Source organism: Pseudophryne corroboree, chromosome 2 (assembly GCF_028390025.1).
Source record: "Pseudophryne corroboree isolate aPseCor3 chromosome 2, aPseCor3.hap2, whole genome shotgun sequence".
Lineage (NCBI taxonomy): Eukaryota > Metazoa > Chordata > Amphibia > Anura > Myobatrachidae > Pseudophryne > Pseudophryne corroboree.
The window spans coordinates 1002467105-1002491425 of NC_086445.1; the positions used below are offsets into that span (position 1 = coordinate 1002467105).

The 24321-nt window shown below is 49.9% G+C and overlaps 1 protein-coding gene across 2 annotated transcripts in view; it reads left to right on the forward strand.

Moving 5' to 3' along the window:
• Positions 1–24321, forward strand: part of SIM2 (SIM bHLH transcription factor 2) — a 314641-nt gene that overhangs the window by 131137 nt on the left and 159183 nt on the right. The window contains exon 1 of one of the 2 annotated variants that reach the window (XM_063956548.1): positions 5619–5693. The exons of the other annotated variant lie outside the window; for it this stretch is intronic. Coding sequence (XP_063812618.1) covers positions 5667–5693 — 27 coding nt within the window. The 5' untranslated portion in view covers positions 5619–5666. Of the gene's footprint in view, positions 1–5618; positions 5694–24321 lie in introns of those variants that run through there. 2 annotated transcript variants of the gene reach the window in all.

Below are 24321 nucleotides of genomic sequence, written 5' to 3' on the forward strand. Positions count from 1 at the left end.
GCACAGCCTCCCTGCCCGATGGAGTCGTCGGTAAGGCTGATTTGAGGAAACGGCGGGGGGGCGGCGCCTCGAATTCCAGCTTGTACCCCTGAGATACTACTTGAAGGATCCAGGGATCCACCCGTGAGCGAGCCCACTGATCGCTGAAATTTTTGAGGCGGCCCCCCACCGTACCTGGCTCCGCCTGTGGAGCCCCACCGTCATGCGGCTGATTTGGAAGAAGCGGGGGAGGACTTTTGGTCCTGGGAACCGGCTGTGTGTTGCAGCTTTTTCCCCCTTCCTCTGCCTCTAGACAGAAAGGACCCGCCTTTTCCGCGCCTGTTTTTCTGGGGTCGAAAGGACTGTACTTGGTAATACGGTGCTTTCTTAGGCTGTGAGGGGACATGGGGCAAAAATGCAGACTTCCCAGCCGTTGCTGTGGAAACAAGGTCTGAGAGACCGTCCCCGAATAACTCCTCACCCTTATAAGGCAAAACTTCCATGTGCCTTTTAGAATCTGCATCTCCTGTCTAGGGTGTCAATATTTTCCGACAGGGAATCTGACCAAGCAGCAGCAGCACTGCACATCCAGGCTGAGGCAATAGCTGGTCTCAGTATAACACCAGTGTGTGTGTAAATAGATTTTAGGATAGCCTCCTGCTTTCTATCAGCAGGTTCCTTTAGGGCGGCCGTATCCGGAGACGGTAGTGCCACCTTTTTAGACAAACGTGTGAGCGCTTTATCCACCCTAGGGGGAGTTTCCCAACGTGACCTATCCTCTGACGAGAAAGGGAACGCCATTAGTAATTTTTTTGAAATCACCAATTTTTTATCGGGAAAGCCCACGCTTCTTCACACACCTCATTCAATTCCTCAGATGGGGGAAAAACTATAGGTAGTTTTTTCTCCCCAAACATAATACCCTTCTTTGAGGTACCCGGGTTTATATCAGTAAGGTGTAATACCTCTTTCATTGCCTCAATCATGCCACAAATGGCCCTAGTGGACATTAAATTTGACTCATCGTCGTCGACACTTGCATCAGTATCCGTGTCGACATCTGTGTCTGCCATCTGAGGTAGTGGTCGTTTCAGGGCCCCTGACGGCCTTTGAATCGTCTGGGCAGGCACGAGCTGAGAAGCCGGCTGTCCCGCATTTGGCATGTCGTCAAATTTTTTATGTAAGGAGTCGACACTTGCACGTAATTCCTTCCATAAATCCATCCACTCAGGTGTCTGCCCCGCAGGGGGTGACATCACATTAATAGGCATCTGCTCCGCCTCCACATAAGTCTCCTCATCAAACATGTCGACACAGCCGTACCGACACACCGCACACACACAGGGAATGCTCTTACAAGGAGACAGGACCCCACAAAAGCCCTTTGGGGAGACAGAGAGAAAGTATGCCAGCACACACCAGAGCGCTATAATAATACAGGGACTAACTGAATTATGACCCTTTATAGCTGCTTATTATATTAAACTGCGCCCAAATTTAGTGCCCCCCTCTCTTTTTTACCCTTTCCGTAGTGTAGACTGCAGGGGAGAGTCAGGGAGCTTCCTTCCAGCGGAACTGTGAGGGAATAATGGCGCCAGTGTGCTGAGGGAGAAGGCTCCGCCCCTTTTTCGGCGGCCTTTCTCCCGCTTTTTTCTGTAATTCTGGCAGGGGTAATTACCACATATATAGCCTCTGGGACTATATATTGTGGTTATTTTTGCCAGCCAAGGTGATATTATTGCTGCTCAGGGCGCCCCCCCCCCCAGCGCCTTGCACCCTCAGTGACCGGAGTGTGAAGTGTGTATGAGGAGCAATGGCGCACAGCTGCAGTGCTGTGCGCTACCTTGGTGAAGACTGATGTCTTCTGCCGCCGATTTTCCGGACCATCTTCATGCTTCTGGCTCTGTAAGGGGGACGGCGGCGCGGCTCCGGGAACGAACACCAAGGACGAGTCCTGCGGTCGATCCCTCTGGAGCTAATGGTGTCCAGTAGCCTAAGAAGCCCAAGCTAGCTGCAAGCAGGTAGGTTCGCTTCTTCTCCCCTTAGTCCCACGCTGCAGTGAGCCTGTTGCCAGCAGGTCTCACTGTAAAATAAAAAACCTAATTTTAAACTTTCTTTCTAGCAGCTCAGGAGTGCTCCTAGTGTGCAACCAGCTCGGGGCGGGCACAGAAATCTAACTGAGGTCTGGAGGAGGGGCATAGAGGGAGGAGCCAGTGCACACCAGATAGTACCAAATCTTTCTTATAGAGTGCCCAGTCTCCTGCGGAGCCCGTCTATTCCCCATGGTCCTTACGGAGTCCCCAGCATCCACTAGGACGTTAGAGAAATATAATTTAAAACATTAGCACATTTAAACTATATTTAAGACATACAAAAAATTACAAAGTTTTATATGTGAGGTTTTATGCAAACAACCCAACATTTGAAATAATACAAATGGGACTTGACATTGGTGTCAAAGATGTCTGAGGAAAAGGGGTGTGGCCTTTTGACCACTAAGCCACTCCCACTGGTGTGACATTTTAGGGACGCGGCCACGTATGATGCCGCCATTTTTCATCACACTAGGGCGAGCTGAACCTCTTTTTTGGCTATGCAGAGTAGCATGACAGAGTGTTGCGCAACCACCTGACTGACCACGGAACACTGCGTCCATGGGTGGAATAGTGAGACGGTGCCCGAAAAGCAGGACTGTCACACTAAAATCGGGACAGTTACACTGTGCATTAATGTTTTCTATAATGCTATCAGATAATTAGGACATAGCTAATGACATTCACATCAGTGACGTGCGGTGAGGTCAATGATTGGGGAGGCACTGGCTAATAACAGAACTTGATTTACACCAACATACAAGCTAGGGGGTATTATCCCCTCTCCCCAACCCCCTAATCCTCCCTTTCCAATCCCATAGCCTAACCTTAACCTCCCCCTATAGTGCCTAACCCTAACATCTGTGCAGCATTGCCTAATCTCCCCCGCAGCCTAACCCTAACCCTCTCCGTGGGTGCCTAACCCCCCCTCCCTGCAGCCTAACCCTAACCCTCTCCGTGGGTGCCTAACGCTCCTCCATGCAGCCTAACCTCCCCACGCAGCCTAACCCTAACCTGCCCCTATAGTGCCCAACCCTAACATCAGTGCAGCATTGCCTAAACCTAACCCCCCTCCCCGCTGACTAAACTTAACTCTCCCTCCCCCGCAGCGCTACCCTAACCCTCTCCGTGGGTGCTTAACCCCCCTCCCTGCAGCCTAACCCTAACCTCCCTGGGGGGAGGGGAGGCTAAACTAACCCTGCTGACCCTAAAACTATCGGTGGCACTATACTTACATAGGTCAGGACGCCAACTGTCGGGGTTTGGACGTCTGTATCATGACCAAATCGGATTTCTGGCAACGGCATTGTGGCGGGGGGCAGGATCCCGACTGTCAGTAAACTAACCGCCTGCCAGTGAGCTTGACATACAGTACAGTAGGTGACCAGGCCAAATCAGGCCATATTGCAGCATTTATATTTAACTCTTATAATATACTGTACCATCCGTTTTTACAACATCTTCACAACAACACTTAAGGGCCTTACACACTGGACGATTTTCAGCCGAGGTGCCTGACCGCCGAGACGGCCGACGGATGCCCCGGCGGCAAGGGGGGGGGGGGGGTGACGGGGGAGTGACGTTTCTTCACTCACCCGTCACCGGGCCCCATAGCCCTGCATGCTAATATGGACGATATTGTCCATATTGGCTTGCACGCATAAACGACACGGCACCAACAATGAACGAGCGCGGGGTCGCACATCGTTCATCGTTGGTAAATACACACTGAAATATATTTTAGTGTAATCGGCCAGTGTGTAGGGCCCGTTACTCAGGACTTGCAGTGCCAGTGACCAAACAAAAACTGGAACAGAAAAGAACAGAGTACAAATATAAAAAATGAATGAGTAGTCCAGTGTACAGAACAACAAGTAAAGAGCCCCAGCATCCATCTTCCTCCCACCCCCAGCCAGGGCTGTGCTGCTGCATGTGTGTGGGAATGGAGAAGGTATCAGTAACAGACATCCACAGGCAGCAGCTGAGGGCTGGGAAACTAAAGGCTGGAGCAGACAGTGACTTGCAGCCTGCTCCTGCCATAGCCCTGACCCTGACAGCAGCAGCCTGACCCTACTGTCCGTGGCTATAGTAGCCATGTGCAGGAAACCGGAGGTCCCCACTCCCCCCTGATAACAGTGCTACCCATGCTGTAGTGCACCCTGACAGCTCACCTCACCATCTGTAACACGACCAGCATCTGGAGAGAGGGAGATCCGGACTCAGCACTGAGAGTGCATCAGGAAACAGTCAGTCACTGGCCAATCAAATCTGCCTCACTGACAGGAGCGGGCTCTGAGGTGGGATGCAGGCACGCCCCTGTCACTGAGGCAGATCTGCTGCTGCCTCTACTGCATGTTTTTTCAATGGGCTTTTCCTGCCCTCCGTTTGACCACGCCCCCTGCCCGCCCCCCAGCTCGGACACTTTACCATTGTCAGTGGGAGGCAGCGCTCTCAGCTGCCTCCCACCCACCGTTGGCTGTGTTTCCACACAGCAAATATGATTAGAAAAATGCAAAGAGGATAATTATGACACAGGACGTGTTATAAATATCTTCTTTGTATTACTGCAGTCATTATGACAGGGGAGGCTCTCGTTGAGCCTTGCGGTCTATTAAGGATTAGGCAAGCACACATCGCAGCGTACAGACACCCGCTGTGTTGTGCTTAGGGCCCACATCAGGCTCAGCACACATCGCGCTGAGCCCAGTCGCCCCGTGTGTGTCCCCTTTACTGTATGATTATTGCATGGTGGCATCTTTTGCAAAGAAGCAGTTTTTGCTGATGGCGGTGTACCTTATATATAAGTACAGTATCTGGGTGCAATAATGCATCTACTTGTTTGCCAACATTGCTAAGAACAACATTTTATGAAGAATACAGTACTGTGTATTGACATAACCATACCTCCCAACTGTCCCTATTTTCGTGGGACAGTCCCGTTTTTTGGACACTGTCTCACTGTCCCACCCGCAGGCAACAGTGTCCCATAGTGAGGGATGGTTGGGAGGCCTCCTGTCACTCTGCTCTGCATAGCAGAGCGGCAATGAATAGATGCTGTACACATGCACACAGCGTCTATAGGCAAAGGGACTGGGGAGACATGCCAGCAAGTCACAGAGTGCTGAGCATGCCCCCCACAGTGATTAGAACAGGGGCGACAGGGGCGTGGCCTGCGAGTTTGACATTCCCACACAGCCATGCCACTTTTTCATAGGTCACGCCCAGGCCCGGCGCTACCCGCTCAGCGAAGGGATGCATTGCAGGGAGGCGCTGGGACGGAGAGGCGCTGTCCCTGCTCAGCATCCCTTCCCTGCTGCTGCACCGTCCTGTCCCCCCTACTGCTGCCAGCTGCTGTGCCTGTCACTGTATGACAGGCACTGGCAGCGGCACCGGCAGCATGAAAAGTCTCCTCTTTTCCCCTCCCCTCACTGTGACCTGTGTGACAACGCTGTGTACGGATCATAGGAGGGGGTGGAGCTACATGGAACAGAAGGGGATGGAGCTACACGGGACAGAAGGGGGTGGAGCTACATGGGACAGAAGGGGGAGGAGCTACACGGACCAGGATGCTGTACAGAGGGAGACTGGAGAGTAATGACAGTGGCAACCAGCCAGACTTGGGTAAGTGGAGGGTGAGAGAGAAATGTATGTATGTGTGCGTATGGTGGGTGTGTGTGTGTGTGTGTGCGCGTATGGTGGGTGTGTGTATGGTTGGTGTGTGTGTGTGTGTGTGTGTGTGTGTGTGTGTGTATGGTAGGAGTGTGTATGGTGTGTGTGTGTGTGTGTGTGTGTGTGTGTGTGTGTGTGTGTGTGTGTGTGTGTGTGTGTGTATGGTAGGAGTGTATATGGTGGGTGTGTGTGTGTGTGTATGGTAGGAGTGTGTATGGTGGGTGTGTGTGTGTGTGTGTGTGTGTGTGTGTGTGTGTGTGTATGGTAGGAGTGTGTATGGTGGGTGTGTGAGGTGTGTCTGTGTGAGCATGCATTATGGACGCTACTACTGGGGGGGCATTACATGTAAGGACGCAACTACTGGTGGGGGCATTACGTCTAACGACGCTACTACTGGGGGGGCATTACATGTAAGGACGCAACTACTGGTGGGGGCATTACGTCTAACGACGCTACTACTGGGGGGGCATTACATTTTACGGACGCTACTACTACTGGTGGAGCATTACGTATAAAGGCACTACTACTGGGGGTGGCATTACGTATAAGGATGCGTCTACTACTGGGGGGCATTATGTATAAGGACGCTTCTACTGCTGGGGGGGCATTACGTATAAGGACGCTACTATTACTGGGGGGGTATTATGTATAAGGATACTACTACTACTGGGGGGGTATTATGTATAAGGATGCTACTACTACTGGGGGGCATTACATATAAGCACGCTACTACTACGGGTGGGGCATTACGTATAAGTTGAATAAGATTGTGGTACTGTGTGGCGTAATTTTAAATGGGGGTACTGTTGTGTGGCCATGCCCCTTCCCGGCGCACACCAAAGGTGCACGCTGACTCTTTGTGGGATATGGGAGGGTGCAAATTTATAGTTTGCAGGGGGGCGCCGAACACCCTAGCACCATCCCTGGTCACGACCCCCTTTGTCATGTGCAGGGGAGTTCCGCTTCAGGTGTCTTGGATGTTGGGAGGTATGACATAACCAACAAGAAAATGGGAGTACATAAAAAGACATTCCTGTTTTTGCTGGTTATCATAACATGGTGTCTGCACGGGTTACATACTATTTACCGGCGGGTGGAATGCCGGCTATCAAGATCCCGACAGCGGCATCCCGCCCGCCAGAATGCCAGCAGCAGGGCGAGCGCTAAGAGTCCCCTTGCAGGCTAACTGCGCGCACCACGCTGTGGGCTCGGTTCTATTCTCACTCTATGGGATTCATAGTCATCCACGAGTGGGAATAGCTCCTGTGCGCCGGGATTCCGGCTGTTGGCATTGTCGGCTGTCAGGTTTCCGGCGTCAATATACTGACTGCTGGGATCCCGATAGCTAGCAAATTGATTGCACCCCCTCTGCACACATAAGACGTTAATTTATCCATCTCTTATTGTGTCTCCGGACAGTAGTTAAATGTTAGTACTCCCATTTGCTGCCTTGGTGGCCCATTCGAATAACGAGAGTTATGGTAGACTTACCTTTGTTAACTCTCTTTCTTCGAGATTCATAGGGTCCACAGGGGTAGGTGGTGGATGAGAGTCGGAGCGCCAAACAGTTAAGCTTTCCAGCTTCCCAGAATGCTCGGCTCCTCTCCCCTATAACCACCGCCTCCATGCTCAGGCAGGTCAGTTTTGTTCACAAGCCCAAAGCAGGAAGGATATTGGAGAGAAGAAAGATATTGTATACATAGAACACCTTCTCACAGACAGAAGAAAGGAACCAGTGACTAATGCCACAAAAACCCAGAAAGGCCAGGTGTGCCAGAGTGGGCGCCCTGTGGGGAATACATATGTATTCCCGGTGGACAGGATTCCAGCTGTCAAGATCCAACAGCAGCATCCAGCCAGCCAGAGTGCTGGCAGAGGGGCGAGCACTAAGAGTTCGCCATGCTATGCTCGCCACAGGATCAATTCCCACTCTGTGGGTGTCATGGACACCCAGGAGTGTGAATAGCCCCTGTGCGCCGGGATTCCGGCTGTTGGCATTGTCGGCTGTCAGGATTTCAGCGTCGGTATCATGACCTCCGGGATCTTAACAGCCTGCAAATTGATTGCCCTCCCCCCCGTGAACCCTATGAACCTTGAAGAAAGAGAGTTAACAAAGGTAAATCTACCATAACTCTCGTTTTCTTCTTTGGGATTCAAAGGGCTCTACAGGGAGAACATTGAGGATGTCCTAAAGCAGTATTTTTAAGGGAGGGTATACGCCTAAGAGGATAACAGAATCCTGCATTAAAGGGAGCATCCTGGGATGTAAAGGTATCAAATGAGTAGAATGTGCCTCCAATACTACAGAGAGATCCCATGGAGCTACTGGGGGTACATATGGAGGTTGTACATGTATGACCCCTTGAAAAAAAAGTACGTATATCATAGTGTAGTAATTTTCCTCTGAAACCATACTGATAGGGCAGAAATGTGTACTTTCAGAGAAGCAAGATGTAAATCTAGATTCACTCCTCTTTGAAGAAAAGCCAATATTGATACTTTAAATATAGATGTATCGTACTGCTTAAAAGCGCACCATGTGAAACAGGTATGCCATACTTTATAATATATACGCGCTGAAGCAGGCTTGCGTGCCTTAAGCATTGTTTGAATTACAGAGGTTGAAAATCTTTTTGCTCTTAAAAAGGAAGATTCAAGAGCCACACTGTCAAAGACAGAAGGTCCAAGTCTGGATGTAGACATGGCCCTTGAAATAGAAGGTACTGTCGCTGAGGAAGTTGAAGGGTTTGCCCTACTGAAAGGTCGGAGAAACATGTACCACCTGGGCCATGCTAGGGCTATCAGAATGAGGTTTCCTCCTTCTTGTTTGAATTTCCTTATTACCCTTGGCAGAAGGGATATTGGGGGAAATATGTATGGTAGTCGAAAGGTCCATTGTACTGCTAGAGCATCCACAATTGCTGCTTGCGGATCCTGTGACCTGGATCCGTATACTGTGACCTTGCGGTTGTGACATGATGCCATCAGATCCATGTCTGGCCAGCTCCACCTGTCCACTAGTATTTGGAACACTTCTGGGTGGAGAGCCCATTCACTGTGTGCACATCCTGATGACTGAGGAAGTCTGCTTCCCAGTTGAGGAGGTCTAGTGTGAACACTGCTGATATGGCCGGAAGAGGACATTCAGCCCACTTTAGTATTTTTGCTACCTCTTGCATTGCCCTTTTGCTGTGAGTGCCGCCTTGGTGATTACTATATGCCACTGTTGTGGCGTTGTCGGATTTAATTTACAGCATACTTACCGATATTCTGGATGCTCTCTGCGGGAGAGAGCAGCCAGGTCGGGCAGGGGAGGCTGTGTTGTAAAGGAGGGGGTGGACCGGAGGCGGGGCAGGGGCGGAGCAAGGGCAGGACGGGGCGGGGCAAGGGTGGGGTCACAGTGACACCTCTTTTAAGCCACGCCCCCGCTATGTAATGCCGCGATCACCGGCATTACACTGCAGGGGGCGTGGCTATGATGACGCGATTCAGCAAGAATCGCGTCATCGACTGCCCGGACCGCCCACTTTACACACTAAGTGGGCGGACGGGCAGGGGGGACCCCGCAAATCGGGAGACTTGCCTGCTCTTCCGGGGGGCCGGGAGGGTCACCCGATTTTCGGGAGCCTCCCGGCCATTCCGGGAGAGTAGGCAAGTATGATTTACAGAGGCCTGCCTTGAGAATGCTGCGTGCCGATGTCAATGTTTTGTATACTGCCATCAGTTCTAGTACATTGGGGGTAATTCCAAGTTGATCGCAGCAGGAAATTTTTTTAGCAGTTGGGCAAAACCATGTGCACTGCAGGGGAGGCAGATATAACATGTGCAGAGAGAGTTAGATTTGTGTGTGGTGTGTTCAATCTGCAATCTAAATTGCAGTGTAAAAATAAAGCAGCCAGTATTTACCCTAACAAAATAACCCACCCAAATCTTACTCTCTCTGCACATGTTATATCTGCCTCACCTGCAGTGCACATGGGCCCTCATTCCGAGTTGTTCGCTCGGTAAAAATCTTCGCATCGCAGCGATTTTCCGCTTAATGCACATGCGCAATGTTCGCACTGCGACTGCGCCAAGTAAATTTGCTATGCACTTAGTAATTTTACTCACGGCTTTTTCATCGTTCTGGCGATCGTAATGTGATTGACAGGAAATGGGTGTTACTGGGCGGAAACAGGCCGTTTTATGGGCGTGTGGGAAAAAACGCTACCGTTTCCGGAAAAAACGCAGGAGTGGCCGGAGAAACGGAGGAGTGTCTGGGCGAACGCTGGGAGTGTTTGTGACGTCAAACCAGGAACGACAAGCACTGAACTGATCGCAGATGCCGAGTAAGTCTGAAGCTACTCAGAAACTGCTACGAGGTGTGTAATCGCAATATTGCGAATACATCGTTCGCATTTTTAAGATGCTAAGATTCACTCCCAGTAGGCGGCGGCTTAGCGTGAGCAACTCTGCTAAAATCGCCTTGCGAGCGAACAACTCGGAATGACCTCCATGGTTTTGCCCAACTGCTAAAAAATTTCCTGCTGCGATCAACTTGGTATTACCCCCATTGTGTGGTAACTAAGACTCTGCCAGGCTCCATCTCCCTTGAAACGAGTGTTGCTCAGTTACAACTCCCTGACCACGAAGGCTGGCATCTATAATGAGAAGCACCCAATTCAGTATCCAGAAGGGGAAACACCTGTCTAGGTGATTGCTGTGGAGCCACCAAGTTAATGATAGGCGAACCTCTGGAGCCAGGGTTATTATCTGTCATTTGCTATGATGCTGGCCATTCCATTTGGCTAGAATCAACCTTTGTAAAGGGTGAGAGTGAAAATAAGATTTTAAACCTACCGGTAAATCTTTTTCTCCTAGTCCGTAGAGTATGCTGGGGACTCCGTAAGGACCATGGGGTATAGACGGGCTCTGCAGGAGACAGGGGCACTATAAAGAACTTTTAGTATGGGTGTGCACTGGCTCCTCCCTCTATGCCCCTCCTCCAGACCTCAGTTAGAGAAACTGTGCCCAGAGGAGATGGACAATGGCCCTCATTCCGAGTTGTTCGCTCTGATAATGTCGATTATCTTACAGGAAAGAAAGCTATACCTTAAACACACCTTAAATACACTTTAAACCTTTAGCCGCTGCGGCCGCTATACTTAATACACACGCCACGTACTTTATACACTGTTTGCGTACGGAGTCCCGTATCACTGTACGGACTTAGCGTACAAACGCCGCGCTGGGGGTACAAAGTACACACAGCGCGCACACACCCAGAGATACACTTTAAACCTTATACAGCAATGCGATGCGTTACTAATACACTCTTAAAACTTAGCAGGAAAAGGAAGACACAACATCGATTTGTAGTTAAACCACTGGGTTCCGACACCACAGCGTAATATTTGCTGAAAGGGGGTTTACAATACAAATCATACACTACAATACAAGACAATATAACAGAATAATGGCTACAGTCAATGTACATACGTGATTGGAATCGCATGCGCAACTCGGCCGGTCCCCGGTCATCTGATAGATAACGTTGTGAGTCTTGTGGCAGGCCAGGCTGCAGCAGGCTTTATTTATACAATTCTTCCAAAAGCAATACAATGGATACTGTAATCCCTTTGTCCATTGGACACAGGAATGCACTTTTACAGTACAGGAGAGGTCATAGGTCGATTTGAATAGGTAGGCGATGTCTTTCCCAACTGCTCTTGTGGGTGGTCTCCTCTGGATTCCCGCCGCATACATAATATACAGTAAATACAGTTTATATCTATATTCTACTTCTGCACATAATTATCCGCAGGAACATGCGATCTTCCGCAGACCAACACCGGAATGTTACCCTTAAAATACCCTACAGCTGGATACCAAACACCACCTTATAACCTTAGTCTGTCCCCTCTTATCCTGTAAAGGTGAATCCCTTTGTTCTGCAACCATTTAAACAGCTATAACTTTCTGATGTGGTGCAAGGAGACTATGTGTACATTGTGCACTATTTGGATTAAATATGTAATGTGTTCTGATGGCCCTCCATGCGTTCACAAACTCTGCCGTAAATAACCATACCACGCGCCGATGCGCAGGACCGCGGGAGCGACCATACGCAAATTGCGGATATGTGCACGCACGGCAGAACAAGTGCACGCGCAGTGGGCATGTGTGTGCAGTTTGTACGTGATGTGTGTTCTACAATATTTTTCGACTTTGACAGCTCGCTAGCTGCTTTTAGCAGCATTGCACACGCTAAGCCGCCGCCCTCTGGGAGTGTATCTTAGCTTAGCAGAAGTGCGAACGAAAGATTAACAGAATTGCGAATAGAAATTTCTTAGCAGTTTCTGAGTAGCTCCAGACTTACTCCTACACTGCGATCAGTTCAGTCAGTTTCGTTCCTGGTTTGACGTCACAAACACACCCAGCGTTCGCCCAGACACTCCCCCGTTTCTCCAGCCACTCCCGCTTTTTTCCCAGAAACATCAGCGTTTTTCCGCACACTCCCATAAAACGTCCAGTTTCCGCCCAGAAACACCCACTTCCTGTCAATCACACTACGATCACCAGAACGATGAAAAATCTTCGTTAGGCCGTGAGTAAACTAAAATACCAAACTTTTGTGCTAATTTACTTGGCGCAGGCGCACTGCGAACATTGCGCATGCGCAGTTTGCGACTAATCGCTCCGTAGCGAAAAAAAAATAACGAGCGAACAACTCGGACTAACCCCCAATATGAGGAAAGGATTTTGTTAATCTAAGGGCAAGATTCATACCAGCCCACACCAACCACACCGTATAACCTGGAATATACGCAACCAGTTAACAGTATGAACAAAAAACAGTATCAGTCAAAGACCGATCTCAACTGTAACATAACCCTTATGTAAGCAACAACTATATACAAGTCTTGCAGAATTTAGTCCGCACTGGGACGGGCGCCCAGCATCCTCTACGGACTAGGAGAAAAAGATTTACCGGTAGGTTTAAAATCTTATTTTCTCTTACATCCTAGAGGATGCTGGGGACTCCGTAAGGACCATGGGGATTATACCAAAGCTCCAAACCGGGCGGGAGAGTGCGGATGACTCTGCAGCACCGATTGAGCAAACGCGAGGTCCTCATCAGCCAGGGTATCAAGCTTGTAGAATTTTGCAAACGTGTTTGCCCCTGACCAAGTAGCTGCTCGGCAAAGCTGCAATGCAGAGATGTCTCGGGCAGCCGCCCAAGAAGAGCCCACCTTCCTAGTGGAATGGGCCTTTACCGAATTTGGTAACGGCAATCCAGCCGTAGAATGAGCCTGCTGAATCGTATTACAGATCCAGCGAGCAATAGTCTGATTAGAAGCAGGAGCGCCAACCTTGTTGGCTGCATACAGGACAAACAGTGCCTATGTTTTTCTAACCCTAGCCGTCCTGGCTACATAAATTTTTAAGGCCCTGACTACATCCAGGGACTTGGAGTCCTCCAAGTCGCCCGTAGCCACAGGCACCACAATAGGTTGGTTCATATGAAATGAAGAAACCACCTTAGGCAAAAATTGAGGACGAGTCCTCAACTCTGCTCTATCCACATGGAAAATCAAATAGGGGCTCTTGTGAGACAAGGCCGCCAATTCGGACACCCGCCTTGCAGATGGCAAGGCCAATAACATGACCACCTTCCAAGTGAGAAATTTTAATTCCACCCAGAGGCAGAACTCTGGGAGACAACGGAGTCATCTGCCGCCGGGCTCCTGCTCTGAAGGGGGGCACCTCTCCTCCCATTCTGTGACACCATTGAATTAAGTTAATTGATAGCTGTCGCTGTCTTTTCAGTGACCGACTTCCTAACTGGTCCCTGCACCTTACAAATCATACCCTCTTTATTGTACTGAATATACACATTTTACAAGTATCACACCCAGGATTAGAAACCACGACTTATTACACTGGAAGCAGACACCTTACTGATGAAGCTGTTTGCTCCTGTACAGGAGATATAAGAATTTTAACTATATGAAGATACTTCTCTGACAATGACACGTAACTTCATATACTGTAGTTAGAATTCTCATTCTCCCTGTACAGGAGCAAATATCTCCATTAGTGAAGTGTCTGCTGTCAGTGTAACAGGTCATGGGTTATAATCCTGGGTATGACTGCTAAGAAATGTGTGATTTAAAATAAAAGACAATTAAATGTATAAATACAGTATGTACATTTTTTTCAGAACACTCCACACACACACACACACACACACACACACACACACATTTATCTTAATATAGGAAATAGGGGGGCACCAATATTTACGTTGCTTCCGGGCAACTGTGACGAACTTACGCCACTGATTCCACCGTTTGAAGAGGTTCAAACCAGTGAGATTTTAGGAACCTTAACACCACGTTAAGGTCCCATGGTGCCACAGGGGGCACAAAAGGAGTCTGGATGTGCAGCACTCCCTTCACAAAAGTCTGGACTTCTGGGAGAGAAGCCAATTCCTTCTGAAAGAATATAGACAGGGCCGAAATCTGTACCTTAATGGAGCCTAACTTCAGGCCCATATCCACTCTTGTCTGTAGAAAGGGGAGAAAATGGCCCAGATGGAATTCCTCCGTAGGAGCATTCTTGGCTTCATACCAAGATACATACTTCCTCCAGATACGGTGATAATGATTCGCCGTCACCTCCTTCCTAGCCTTTATCAGTTGACCTGGCACAATACCTCCGAAGCTTTTTGTTGAGGCGTGACGCCATCATGTCTATTTGAGGAAGTCCCCAATGACTTGTTATCTCTGCAAAGACTTCTTGATGAAGTCCCCACTCTCCTGGATGGAGATCGTGTCTGCTGAGGAAGTCTGCTTCCCAGTTGTCCACTCCCGGTATGAAGACTGCTGACAGAACGCTTACGTGATTTTCCACCCAGCGAAGAATCCTGGTGGCTTCCGCCATTGCCACTCTGCTCCTTGTCCCGCCTTGGCGGTTTACATGAGCCACGGCTGTGACATTGTCTGATTGAATCAGCACCGGTAGGTCGCGAAGAAGATTCTCCGCTTGTCGTAGGCCGTTGTATATGGCCCTCAATTCCAGCACATTGATATATAGACAAGCCTCCTGGCTTGACCATAGTCCCTGAAAATTTCTTCCTTGTGTGACTGCTCCCCATCCTCGGAGGCTCGCGTCCGTGGTCACCAGAACCCAGTCTTGAATGCCGAACCTGTGACCCTCTAGAAGGTGAGCACTTTGCAGCCACCACAGGAGACACACCCTGGCCCTGGGGGACAGGCTTATCGTCTGATGTATCTGTAGATGGGACCCTGACCACTTGTCCAGAAGGTCCCACTGAAATGTCCTCGCATGGAACCTGCCGAAGGGGATGGCCTCGTAGGCTGCCACCATTTTCCCCAGAACTCGAGTGCATTGATGAACAGACACTCTTTTTGGTTTTAGCAGGTCTCTGACCATGTTCTGGAGGTCCTGGGCTTTTTCCATTGGGAGAAAAACCCTCTTCTGTTCCGTGTCCAGAATCATGCCTAGGAATGAGTGACTTTGGCAGATTGAGAATCCAACCGTGTTGTTGTAGCACTCTCAGGGAGAGCGACACGCTCTTCAGCAATTGATCTCTCGATCTCGCCTTTATCAGGAGATGGTTCAAGTACGGGATAATTGCGACTCCCTGCCTGCGCAGGAGCACCATCATCTCCGCCATCACCTTGGTGAAAATCCTCGGTGCCGTGGAAAGCCCAAACGGCAACGTCTGAAACTGTTAATGACAGTCCTGTACAGCAAATCTCAGGTACTCCTGATGAGGAGGATATATGGGGACATGAAGGTAGGCATCCTTCACGTCCAGTGACACCATAAAATCCCCCCCTTCCAGATTGGATATCACAGCCCGGAGTGATTCCATCTTGAATTTGAACTTTTCAAGTACAGGTTTAGTAAAATGGGTCTGAGCGAACCATCTGGCTTCGGGACCACGAGCAGGGTTGAATAGTACCCTTTTCCCTGTTGGGCCAGGGGAACCCTGACAATCACTTGCTGCTGACACAGCTTTTGAATTGCAGCTAATACTACTTCCCTCTCCGGGGGAGAAGCTGGCAAGGCCGACTTGAAAAATCGACGAGGGGGCACCTCTTCGAATTCCAGTTTGTAACCTTGGGATACAATTTCCATCGCCCAAGGATCCACGTCTGAAAGAACCCAGACCTGGCTGAAGAGTCGAAGACGCGCCCCCACCGGTGCGGACTCCCTCCGTGGAGCCCCAGCGTCATGCGGTGGATTTAGCAGAAGCCGGGGAGGACTTCTGCTCTTGGGAACTACCCAAAGCAGGTGTTCTCTTTCCTCTACCCTTACCTCTGGCGAGGAAGGAGGAGCCCCGACCTCTTCTGGACTTATGCGACCGAAAGGACTCCATCTGATATTGTGGAGTTTTCTTTTGCTGTGGGGGAACAAAAGGCAAAAAAGCAGATTTACCTGCGGTAGCTGTGGAAACCAGGTCCGCGAGACCATCCCCAAACAAAACTTCACCCTAGTAAGGTAAAACCTCCATATGCTTCTTTGAGTCTGCATCACCTGTCCACTGGCGGGTCCACAGAGCTCGCCTCGCAGAAATTGCCATGGCGTTGGCTCTGGAACCAAGCAGCCCAACGTCTCTTTGAGCGTCTCTCATATATAAGACTGCGTCTTTAATGTGACCTAAGGTCAGTAAAATGGTATCCCGGTCTAGGGTATCAATGTCAGCTGATAAGGTATCTGTCCACGCTGCAACTGCGCTACAAACCCATGCCGATGCTATCGCCGGCCTGAGCAAAGCACCCGTATGCGTATAAATATATTTTAAGGTAGTTTCCTGTCTGCGATCAGCAGGATCCTTGAGGGCTGGCGTGTCTGGAGACGGAAGCGCCACCTTCTTGGACAGACGCGTTAAAGCCTTGTCCACCCTGGGCGAGGATTCCCACCGTACCCTGTCCTGTGCAGGGAAAGGATACGCCATAAGAATCCTCTTGGGAATCTGCAGTTTTTTTGTCTGGAGTCTCCCAAGCTTTTTCAAATAATTTGTTCAGTTCATGAGATGGGGGAAAGGTTACCTCAGGTTTCTTTCCCTTAAACATGCATACCCTCGTGTCAGGGACAGAGGGGTCATCTGTGATATGCAAAACATCTTTTATTGCAATAATCATATAATGAATACTTTTGGCCACCTTTGGGTGTAACCTTGCATCATCGTAGTCGACACTGGAGTCAGAATCCGTGTCGGTATCAGTGTCTGCTATTTGGGATAGGGGACGTTTTTGAGACCCTGAAGGGCCCTGTGACCCAGTCAAATCCGTGGATTGACTCCCTGTTTTTTCCCTGGAACTCTGCTTTGTCCATTCTCTTATATAATAAGGTCACATTTGCATTTAAAATATTCCACATGTCCAACCAATCATGAGTCGGCGTTGCCGACGGAGACACCACAATCATCTGCGCAACAAAGGTTCTATTCCCTCGCCACAGGTTCTATTCCCACTCTACTAACAGGGAATAGTCCCTGTTAGTCAGCATGCCGACTGTCGGGATGTTCAGGGGGCGGGATGTAGGTGCAGATAGGGGACCGCCGGTCACATAACTACATCCCAAACATATATAGTGACATGTATGCATACAGTGACACACGAGCACACATACAGATATGTAGTCACACACCTATTCACATACAGTCACACGCAAGCACACATTCATACACACATATATAGTAGTCACACACACATACAGTGCCCCTTCCCAAAGTCATACTCACTATTTAGGCTGTCTTGCTGTTCTCTCCCCCTCTTCTCTCCCATGCTACTGGCTGGCTGACATGACACTGTGTACAGTGCCGTTTAGCCCCGCCCCCTTTTTTAGATCTCAGGATGCTTCTTTTTCAGTGCAGCAGTGTACTGCAACGATTAAATGCACTGGCGGGGAGGGAGGGGAGGAGGCAACTTGTCCCCTGTGCGGTGCCCACTCTGCTCTACCGATCACACGCTGAAAATATGAAACTGAAAGTAAACTACAGCTCCCGGCAGCAAGGGCTGCTGGGAGATGTAGTTTATTTTCAGTTTCATCTCGGCGATGCTTTGTGCTCGGCAACGGCTTCTTCATAGGCGGCACTGGCTCTAAGCAAACGCTGCCGCATAGGGAGGGGGCGTTAGGGGGGATTAAAGTAGAGATGAGCGGATTCGGTTTTACTCGGATTTACTCGGTTCTCAAAACGGCATCTGATTGGCTATCCAAAACACGTGACATCCGTGAGCCAATCAGATGCCGTTTTGAGAACCGAGTAAATCCGAGTAAAACCGAATCCGCTCATCTCTAGATTAAAGTAGCAGATCGGCGCCCTGTCCAATACGGCGCCCAGGTCACATGCCCCCTCCTAGTTGCGGCCATGACCTGAGAATGGGGAAGGAACTGATATATTTTGTCACTTAGTTTCAATATTTTGTTCAGTGGTAGAAACAGTCGTCGATTTTGAGAGTCCAGCAGGGCTCCCAGATGTACCATTCTTTGGGAGGATATGAGTGAGGACTTTTTCCAGTTGATAAGCCAATCGTGACTTTGCAGGAAGGCTATTGTTGTCTGTAATTTTCGGTGCAATACCTCCTGTGAACTGGCCAGGAGCAGTATGTCATCCAGATAAGGAAGTATCCCGACTCCCTGACGACGCAGGTGTGCTGCCATGACTGCTGTAAATATTCTGGGCGCTGTAGCCAGGCCAAACTGCAGCACCTGGAAGTGATAGTCTTGGTTTAGGATAGCAAACCTCAGGTACTCTTGAAGTGCAATAGGTATATGCAGATACGCATTTTGTATGTCCAATGACACCATGAAATCCCCAGAATCCATTGCTAGAACTATGTATGGAGTGTAGGGTTTCCATGCAAAACTTGGAAACTTTCACGAATCTGTTGAGAGATTTGAGATTGAGAATAGGTCTGTATGTCCCATCTGGCTTTGGTACAAATAACAGGGACAAATAATAACATACAGTAGTAACATAGTAATAGAGGTTGAATAGAGGCAAATTGCCCATCGTGTTCAACCTGTATTAAGTTGTGATGATTCTACATACTCGCTGAATAATGTTTTATGACTAGTTAGCTACTATAACTCGTGTTACCCCCGGATTAACCACGTTGATATTTTAAGTATTATATTATAACCTTGGATATCATTTTCATTCAGAAATTGATCCTTTCCTTTTTTAAATCCAATTACAGAGTCCACCATTACCACCTTCCCTGGCAGGGAATTCCACATCCTAATTGCCCTAACAGTGAAGAACTCTTTCCTCCGTTGCGTTCGAAACTTTCTCTCCTCCAGCCGCAGCGAATGCCCGCATGTCCTAAACTGTGTTCTTTTAATAAATAATTCCTCTGATAATTCTTTGTGATGTCCTTTTACATACCGTATATACTCGAGTATAAGTCGACCCGAATATAAGCCGAGGCACCTAATTTTACCACAAAAAACTGGGAAAAATTACTGACTCGAGTATAAGCCTAGGGTGGGAAATGCACGGTGCCGGGGGTTTTCATGCTCAGGGTGTCATGCTCGTTGCCAGGGGTTTCATGCGGTAGGTGTCATGCTTGTTGCCAGGGGGTAATGCTTGTTGCTAGGGTTGTGCCCCCAGTGCCACATATACCCCCAGTGACATATATCTCCCCACAGTGCCAGATAAAAACATGCCCCCGCTGCTTTGCCCCCAGTAGTTATGCCCCTTCTTTGCCCCCAGTAGTTGTGCCCCCTCTTTCATTGCCCCCAGTAGTTATGCCCTCTCTTTCTTTGCCCCCAGTAGTTGTGCCCCCTCTTTCATTGCCCCCAGTAGTTATGACCCCTCTTTCTTTGCCCTCAGTAATTGTGCCCCCTTTCTTTGCCCCCTGTTACTGTGCCCCCGTTGCCGCTTATAAACACACAAAACACACACTAAAACAATACTTACCACTGCCCCGCTCCTGCTTCCCGACCGCTTCTTCTGCTGCTGCGCTGCTCCGCTCCGTCTGGCCGCCGCTCCGTCTGTCCACCGCTCCGTCTGGCCGCCCGCTCCGGCGCCCGCTTCCCGGCACCCGATCATCTCTATGGGAGAGACGTCATGACGTCTCTCCCATAGCAACGCCGCACAGACACTAGAGGTCAATAATGACCTCTAGTGTCTGTCCCTGGAGCCGGCTGCAGCGGATGCCCACACAGCCCACGGCGTCTGCTGCAGCCGTTGACAACTTGACTCGAGTATAAGCCGAGGGGGGCTTTTTCAGCATAAAAAATGTGCTGAAAAAGTCTGCTTATACTCGAGTATATATGGTATTTGAAGATATTAATAATATCTCCTCTTATGCGCCTCTTTTCTAGTGTATACATATTCAACTATTCAACCTAGTAAGCCTTTCCTTATAATCCAGTCCCTCTAGGCCAGAGGTTCTCAAACTCGGTCCTCGGGGGCACACACAGTGCATGTTTTGCAGGTAACCCAGCAGGTGCACAGGTGCATTAATTACTCACTGACACATTTTAAAAGGTCCACAGGTGGAGCTAATTATTTCACTTGCGATTCTGTGAGGAGACCTGCAAAACATGCACTGTGTGTGCCCCCGAGGACCGAGTTTGAGAACCTCTGCTCTAGGCCTTTAATCAATTTAGTAGCTCACCTTTGAACCCTTTTCGAGTTCACTGATGTCTTTTTTATACAATGGTGCCCAAAACTGAACACAATATTCCAAGTGCGTACGTACCAATGCTTTATACAGCGGTAGGATCACATCCGAGTCCCTCGTCTCAATTCCCTTTTTTATGCACGCTAGCACCTTACTTGCATAAAAAAAACCCTTCCTTTTTGAGCCCGTGGAACTGGCACTATTACTCCTGACTGGAGGAGTGATTGAACCACTTTTTGTAGTATACGAGACTTCTCTGTGTCTGATGGAAGGCTCGTGCGAAAATACTGCTGAGGTGGATGTCCTTTGAAAGAGATGGCATACTCATGAGAGACCACCACTTGCACCCAAGCGTCTGAAGTGGTTTTGATCCAGACTGATCCAGACTTGTGCGTAGTGAAGAAGATGGCCTCCCACCCTGACGCCCATGGGAGGCCCACCCCGTCAGGCTGTGGGTTTATCAGGTTTTGCTGGGGGTTGTCTTGCTGCCCATGGGTGCTTAGTCTAGGACTTAGTAGATTTTAAGGCATCTGATTGCGTAGGAAACCCCTTGTCCTTTCACTTTTCCTTGTGGACGAAAGGTACAAAAATTTTAGCTCTTAGGCCGTGGTGTAGAAGCTGAAGGGAGAAAGGCTGTTTTGGCAGCCGGAAGTGTAGATGTGTAACAACAAAATCAGGACGACACTTGCAGCATCAGTGTAATACAGGTCTCTACGGAGTCAGACAACAAGTGGAAGCAACAGGAGACAAACAGGAAGTGAGTCACCTCGGCATGACATCATCTCCCATGATGTACAGCATGCATTTACATCACCCCTTTCAAACTAGAAGGATGCAGAACATAGATAAAACAAATTCAACGTCACAATGGGGGTCATTCCGCGTTGATCGCTAGCTTCCGTTGTTCGCAGCGCAGCGATCAGGCTAAAAATCAGCATTTATGTGTATGCACCGCAATGCGCAGGCGCGTCGTACGGGTACAATGAGCATCGTGGGTTTGCACAGAGTGTAACGAACATTCCAGTCGCACGGCCGAACGCAGGAAGATTGACATGAAGTGGGCGTTTCTGGGTGGCAACTGACCGTTTTCAGGGAGTGCTTAGAAAAACGCAGGCGTGGCAGAAAAAACGCAGGCATGGCTGGGCGGGTGATTGACGTCTCTCCGTCGTTAGAATCAACGCACACGAAGAGTAACTACAGGGCTGGTCTTGTTTTGCACAAAAAGATTTTGCAGGCGCACTTCTGCAAAGCGAAAATACAATCCCCAGTGGGCGGCGACAATGCGTTTGCACGGCTGCTAAAAACTGCTAGCGAGGGATCAACTCGGAATGAACCCCAATGTTAGGCGTGAACAAAAGAAAAGACATTGGGGCTCATTCCGACCCGATCGCTCGCTGCAGTTTGTCGCAGCACAGTGATCAGGTCGGAACTGCGCATGCGCTGGCGCTGCAGTGCGCCGGCGCATGGCACCTTTCGTTACCTAGCGATCGCCTCTGAGACAGAGGCGGTCGCAAGGCGGGAGGGGGCTGAACGGCGGCGTTAAGCCGCTGTTTAGGGGGAGTAGTCCGGCCAATGCAGGCGTGGCCGTACCGTTGGGGGGTGGGCCCCGGCGGCTGTGTGACATGTCATGCAGCCGCTGCGGCCAGCGGGAGCAACGTGCAACTCCCGGCCAGCCGCAGGAGCTGCGCTGGCCGGGAGTTACTCCTCACATACAAAGGCATCGCCACTGTGTGATGTGTTTGTATTTGTGCGGGGGGGGGGGGGGCGGCACTGACATGCGGGGTGGACTAGCCCTGTGCTGGGCGCCCCCCCCCCCCCCCCGCATGTCCGAGTTAACGATCGTAGCTGTGCTAAATTTAGCACAGCTACGATCAACTCGGAATGACCCCCATTTTACAATAAAGTCTTGGAACTTTGGGTTGGGTTTGGACACACGGCCCGATCTGGTAATGGAACACTGGGAACCTATAGGCATGTCCGCTGTGACACCAGAGGGCTCTATTACTTCAGAAGTGGTCTCTGAGGAAGGACTGTCCATGCAATGCGAATCATCACTGACATTGGTTGCAGCGGGTTCACTACGGCTGGCCGGAGGTCGGGCTCCCGGCGACCAGCATCCCGGCGCCGGGAGCCCGACCGCCGGCTTACCGACAGCGTGGCGAGTGCAAATGAGCCCCTTGCGGGCTCGCTGCCCTCGCCACGCTACGGGCACGGTGGCGCGCTATTTTATTCTCCCTCTATGGGGGTCGTGGACCCCCACGAGGGAAAATAAGTGTCGGTATGCCGGCTGTCGGTATGCCGGCTGTCGGGCTCCCGGCGCCGGTATACTGAGCGCCGGGAGCCCGACCGCCGGCATACAGAAGACCACCCGTTGCAGCTGTGGTAGAAACTGATGAGTCAGGCTGTGTAGAGCTTTCTTCAGGTACACTTGACAGATGGTGGCAGTTGCGTTCATAGAGGTCATTACCAGACTGTACCACGTAGCTATTTGGATGACCTGCAGGATGCTGAACCACTGCCATCCTGTCAAATCCTTGCTTGGTTTGCATGCGGACGGTCTGTCCTGGGGACAGTGGTTGCAGGCGGTATGCTGATCTGTCATAAGAAGCTTTGGCAGCCATTCTGCGCTTGCTGTTGTTCTTCCATACCTGTGGCTCTACTCTGGGTTGCAGAAGCTGCTTTGCCATTGGGATGCCTGTGCGGGTGCGCCGTGCTAATAGGCACTGTGCAGTGGATGGAAGTCCATCTCGGGGCGTGATTCTCAAGTTTAACAGTGCCAAGTATATGTCCAATCCATCTCGTGCACACTTCTCCATTAGGTGCTTTGTAGAGCGGACTGCACGCACTGCCAATCCATTTGACTGTGGGTAGTGTGGACTACTAGTGATGTGCTGGAAGTTCCATGTATTCGCAAAGTCCTTGAACTGTCTACTCTTGAATTGCATGGCATTATCAGTGATCAGCTGCTGTGGGGTGCCATGTGCTGCAAAGTGTCTCTTCAGCTTTGCAATGACCATTTGACTTGTGGCAAGTACTTTATCTCGAACCATCTGAATAGGAGTCAACTAGTACCAGGTACTCCTTTCCCCTCCATTCGAATAGATTAGCCGCAAGAATGAACCAAGGAAGATTAGGACTGTCATGGAGCAGCATGGGCTCCCGTGGCAGGTGTGGACGCAAGGCATTGCAGGGTGCATAAAACGAGACAGCACAGTCAATGTCACCGTACATGGAGGGCCAGAACGTGGTTTCACGGGCCCTACGCTTGGTAGCCTCCAGGCCAGGATGGCCCTGGTGCATCTGCTGGGTGTAGAACGTCTGAAGGGCAGATGGAATCATGAAGCGATGACCCCGCAGGATGACACCATCAGATACGGTGAGCTCATCTCATATACAGTAGAAGGAGCAAAGGCAGTGCAGCAGTTCCTTGGAAGAGGATGGGCAGCCACTGAGAATTACAGCAGAGAGACGCTGGCAAAGATCATCCGCACGTGTAGCAGCACACAGCTCTTCCAGCCGCTTGGTAGGGAGCACCTCCACAGCCATGACCTTATAGTCATCCACAGCAGAGTTCATGTCAGTAGTCGAAAGGAAGGCTCGAGACAGAGCATCAGCAACGTACATTTCTTTGCCTCGCTTATATATAGAGATGAGCGACTTCGGATTTACTCGGTTCTTAGCGCCAGAATTATCGCAAGTACTTTTTTTCTGGATTTTTCTTATTGGCTAACCAAAACATGTGACGTCCATGAGCCAATCAGGAGATTCGGGTAAATCCGAGTAAAACCGAACCTGCTCATCTCTAATTATGATCATGTCAGTGGTCAGGTCATGTTGTGGGTATTGTGTCCTATGTCTGTACAGGGTGTAATAGATGTATTATGGTCATGTCCAGTGGTCAGGTAATGTTTGGAGTGTTGTGTTCTATGTCT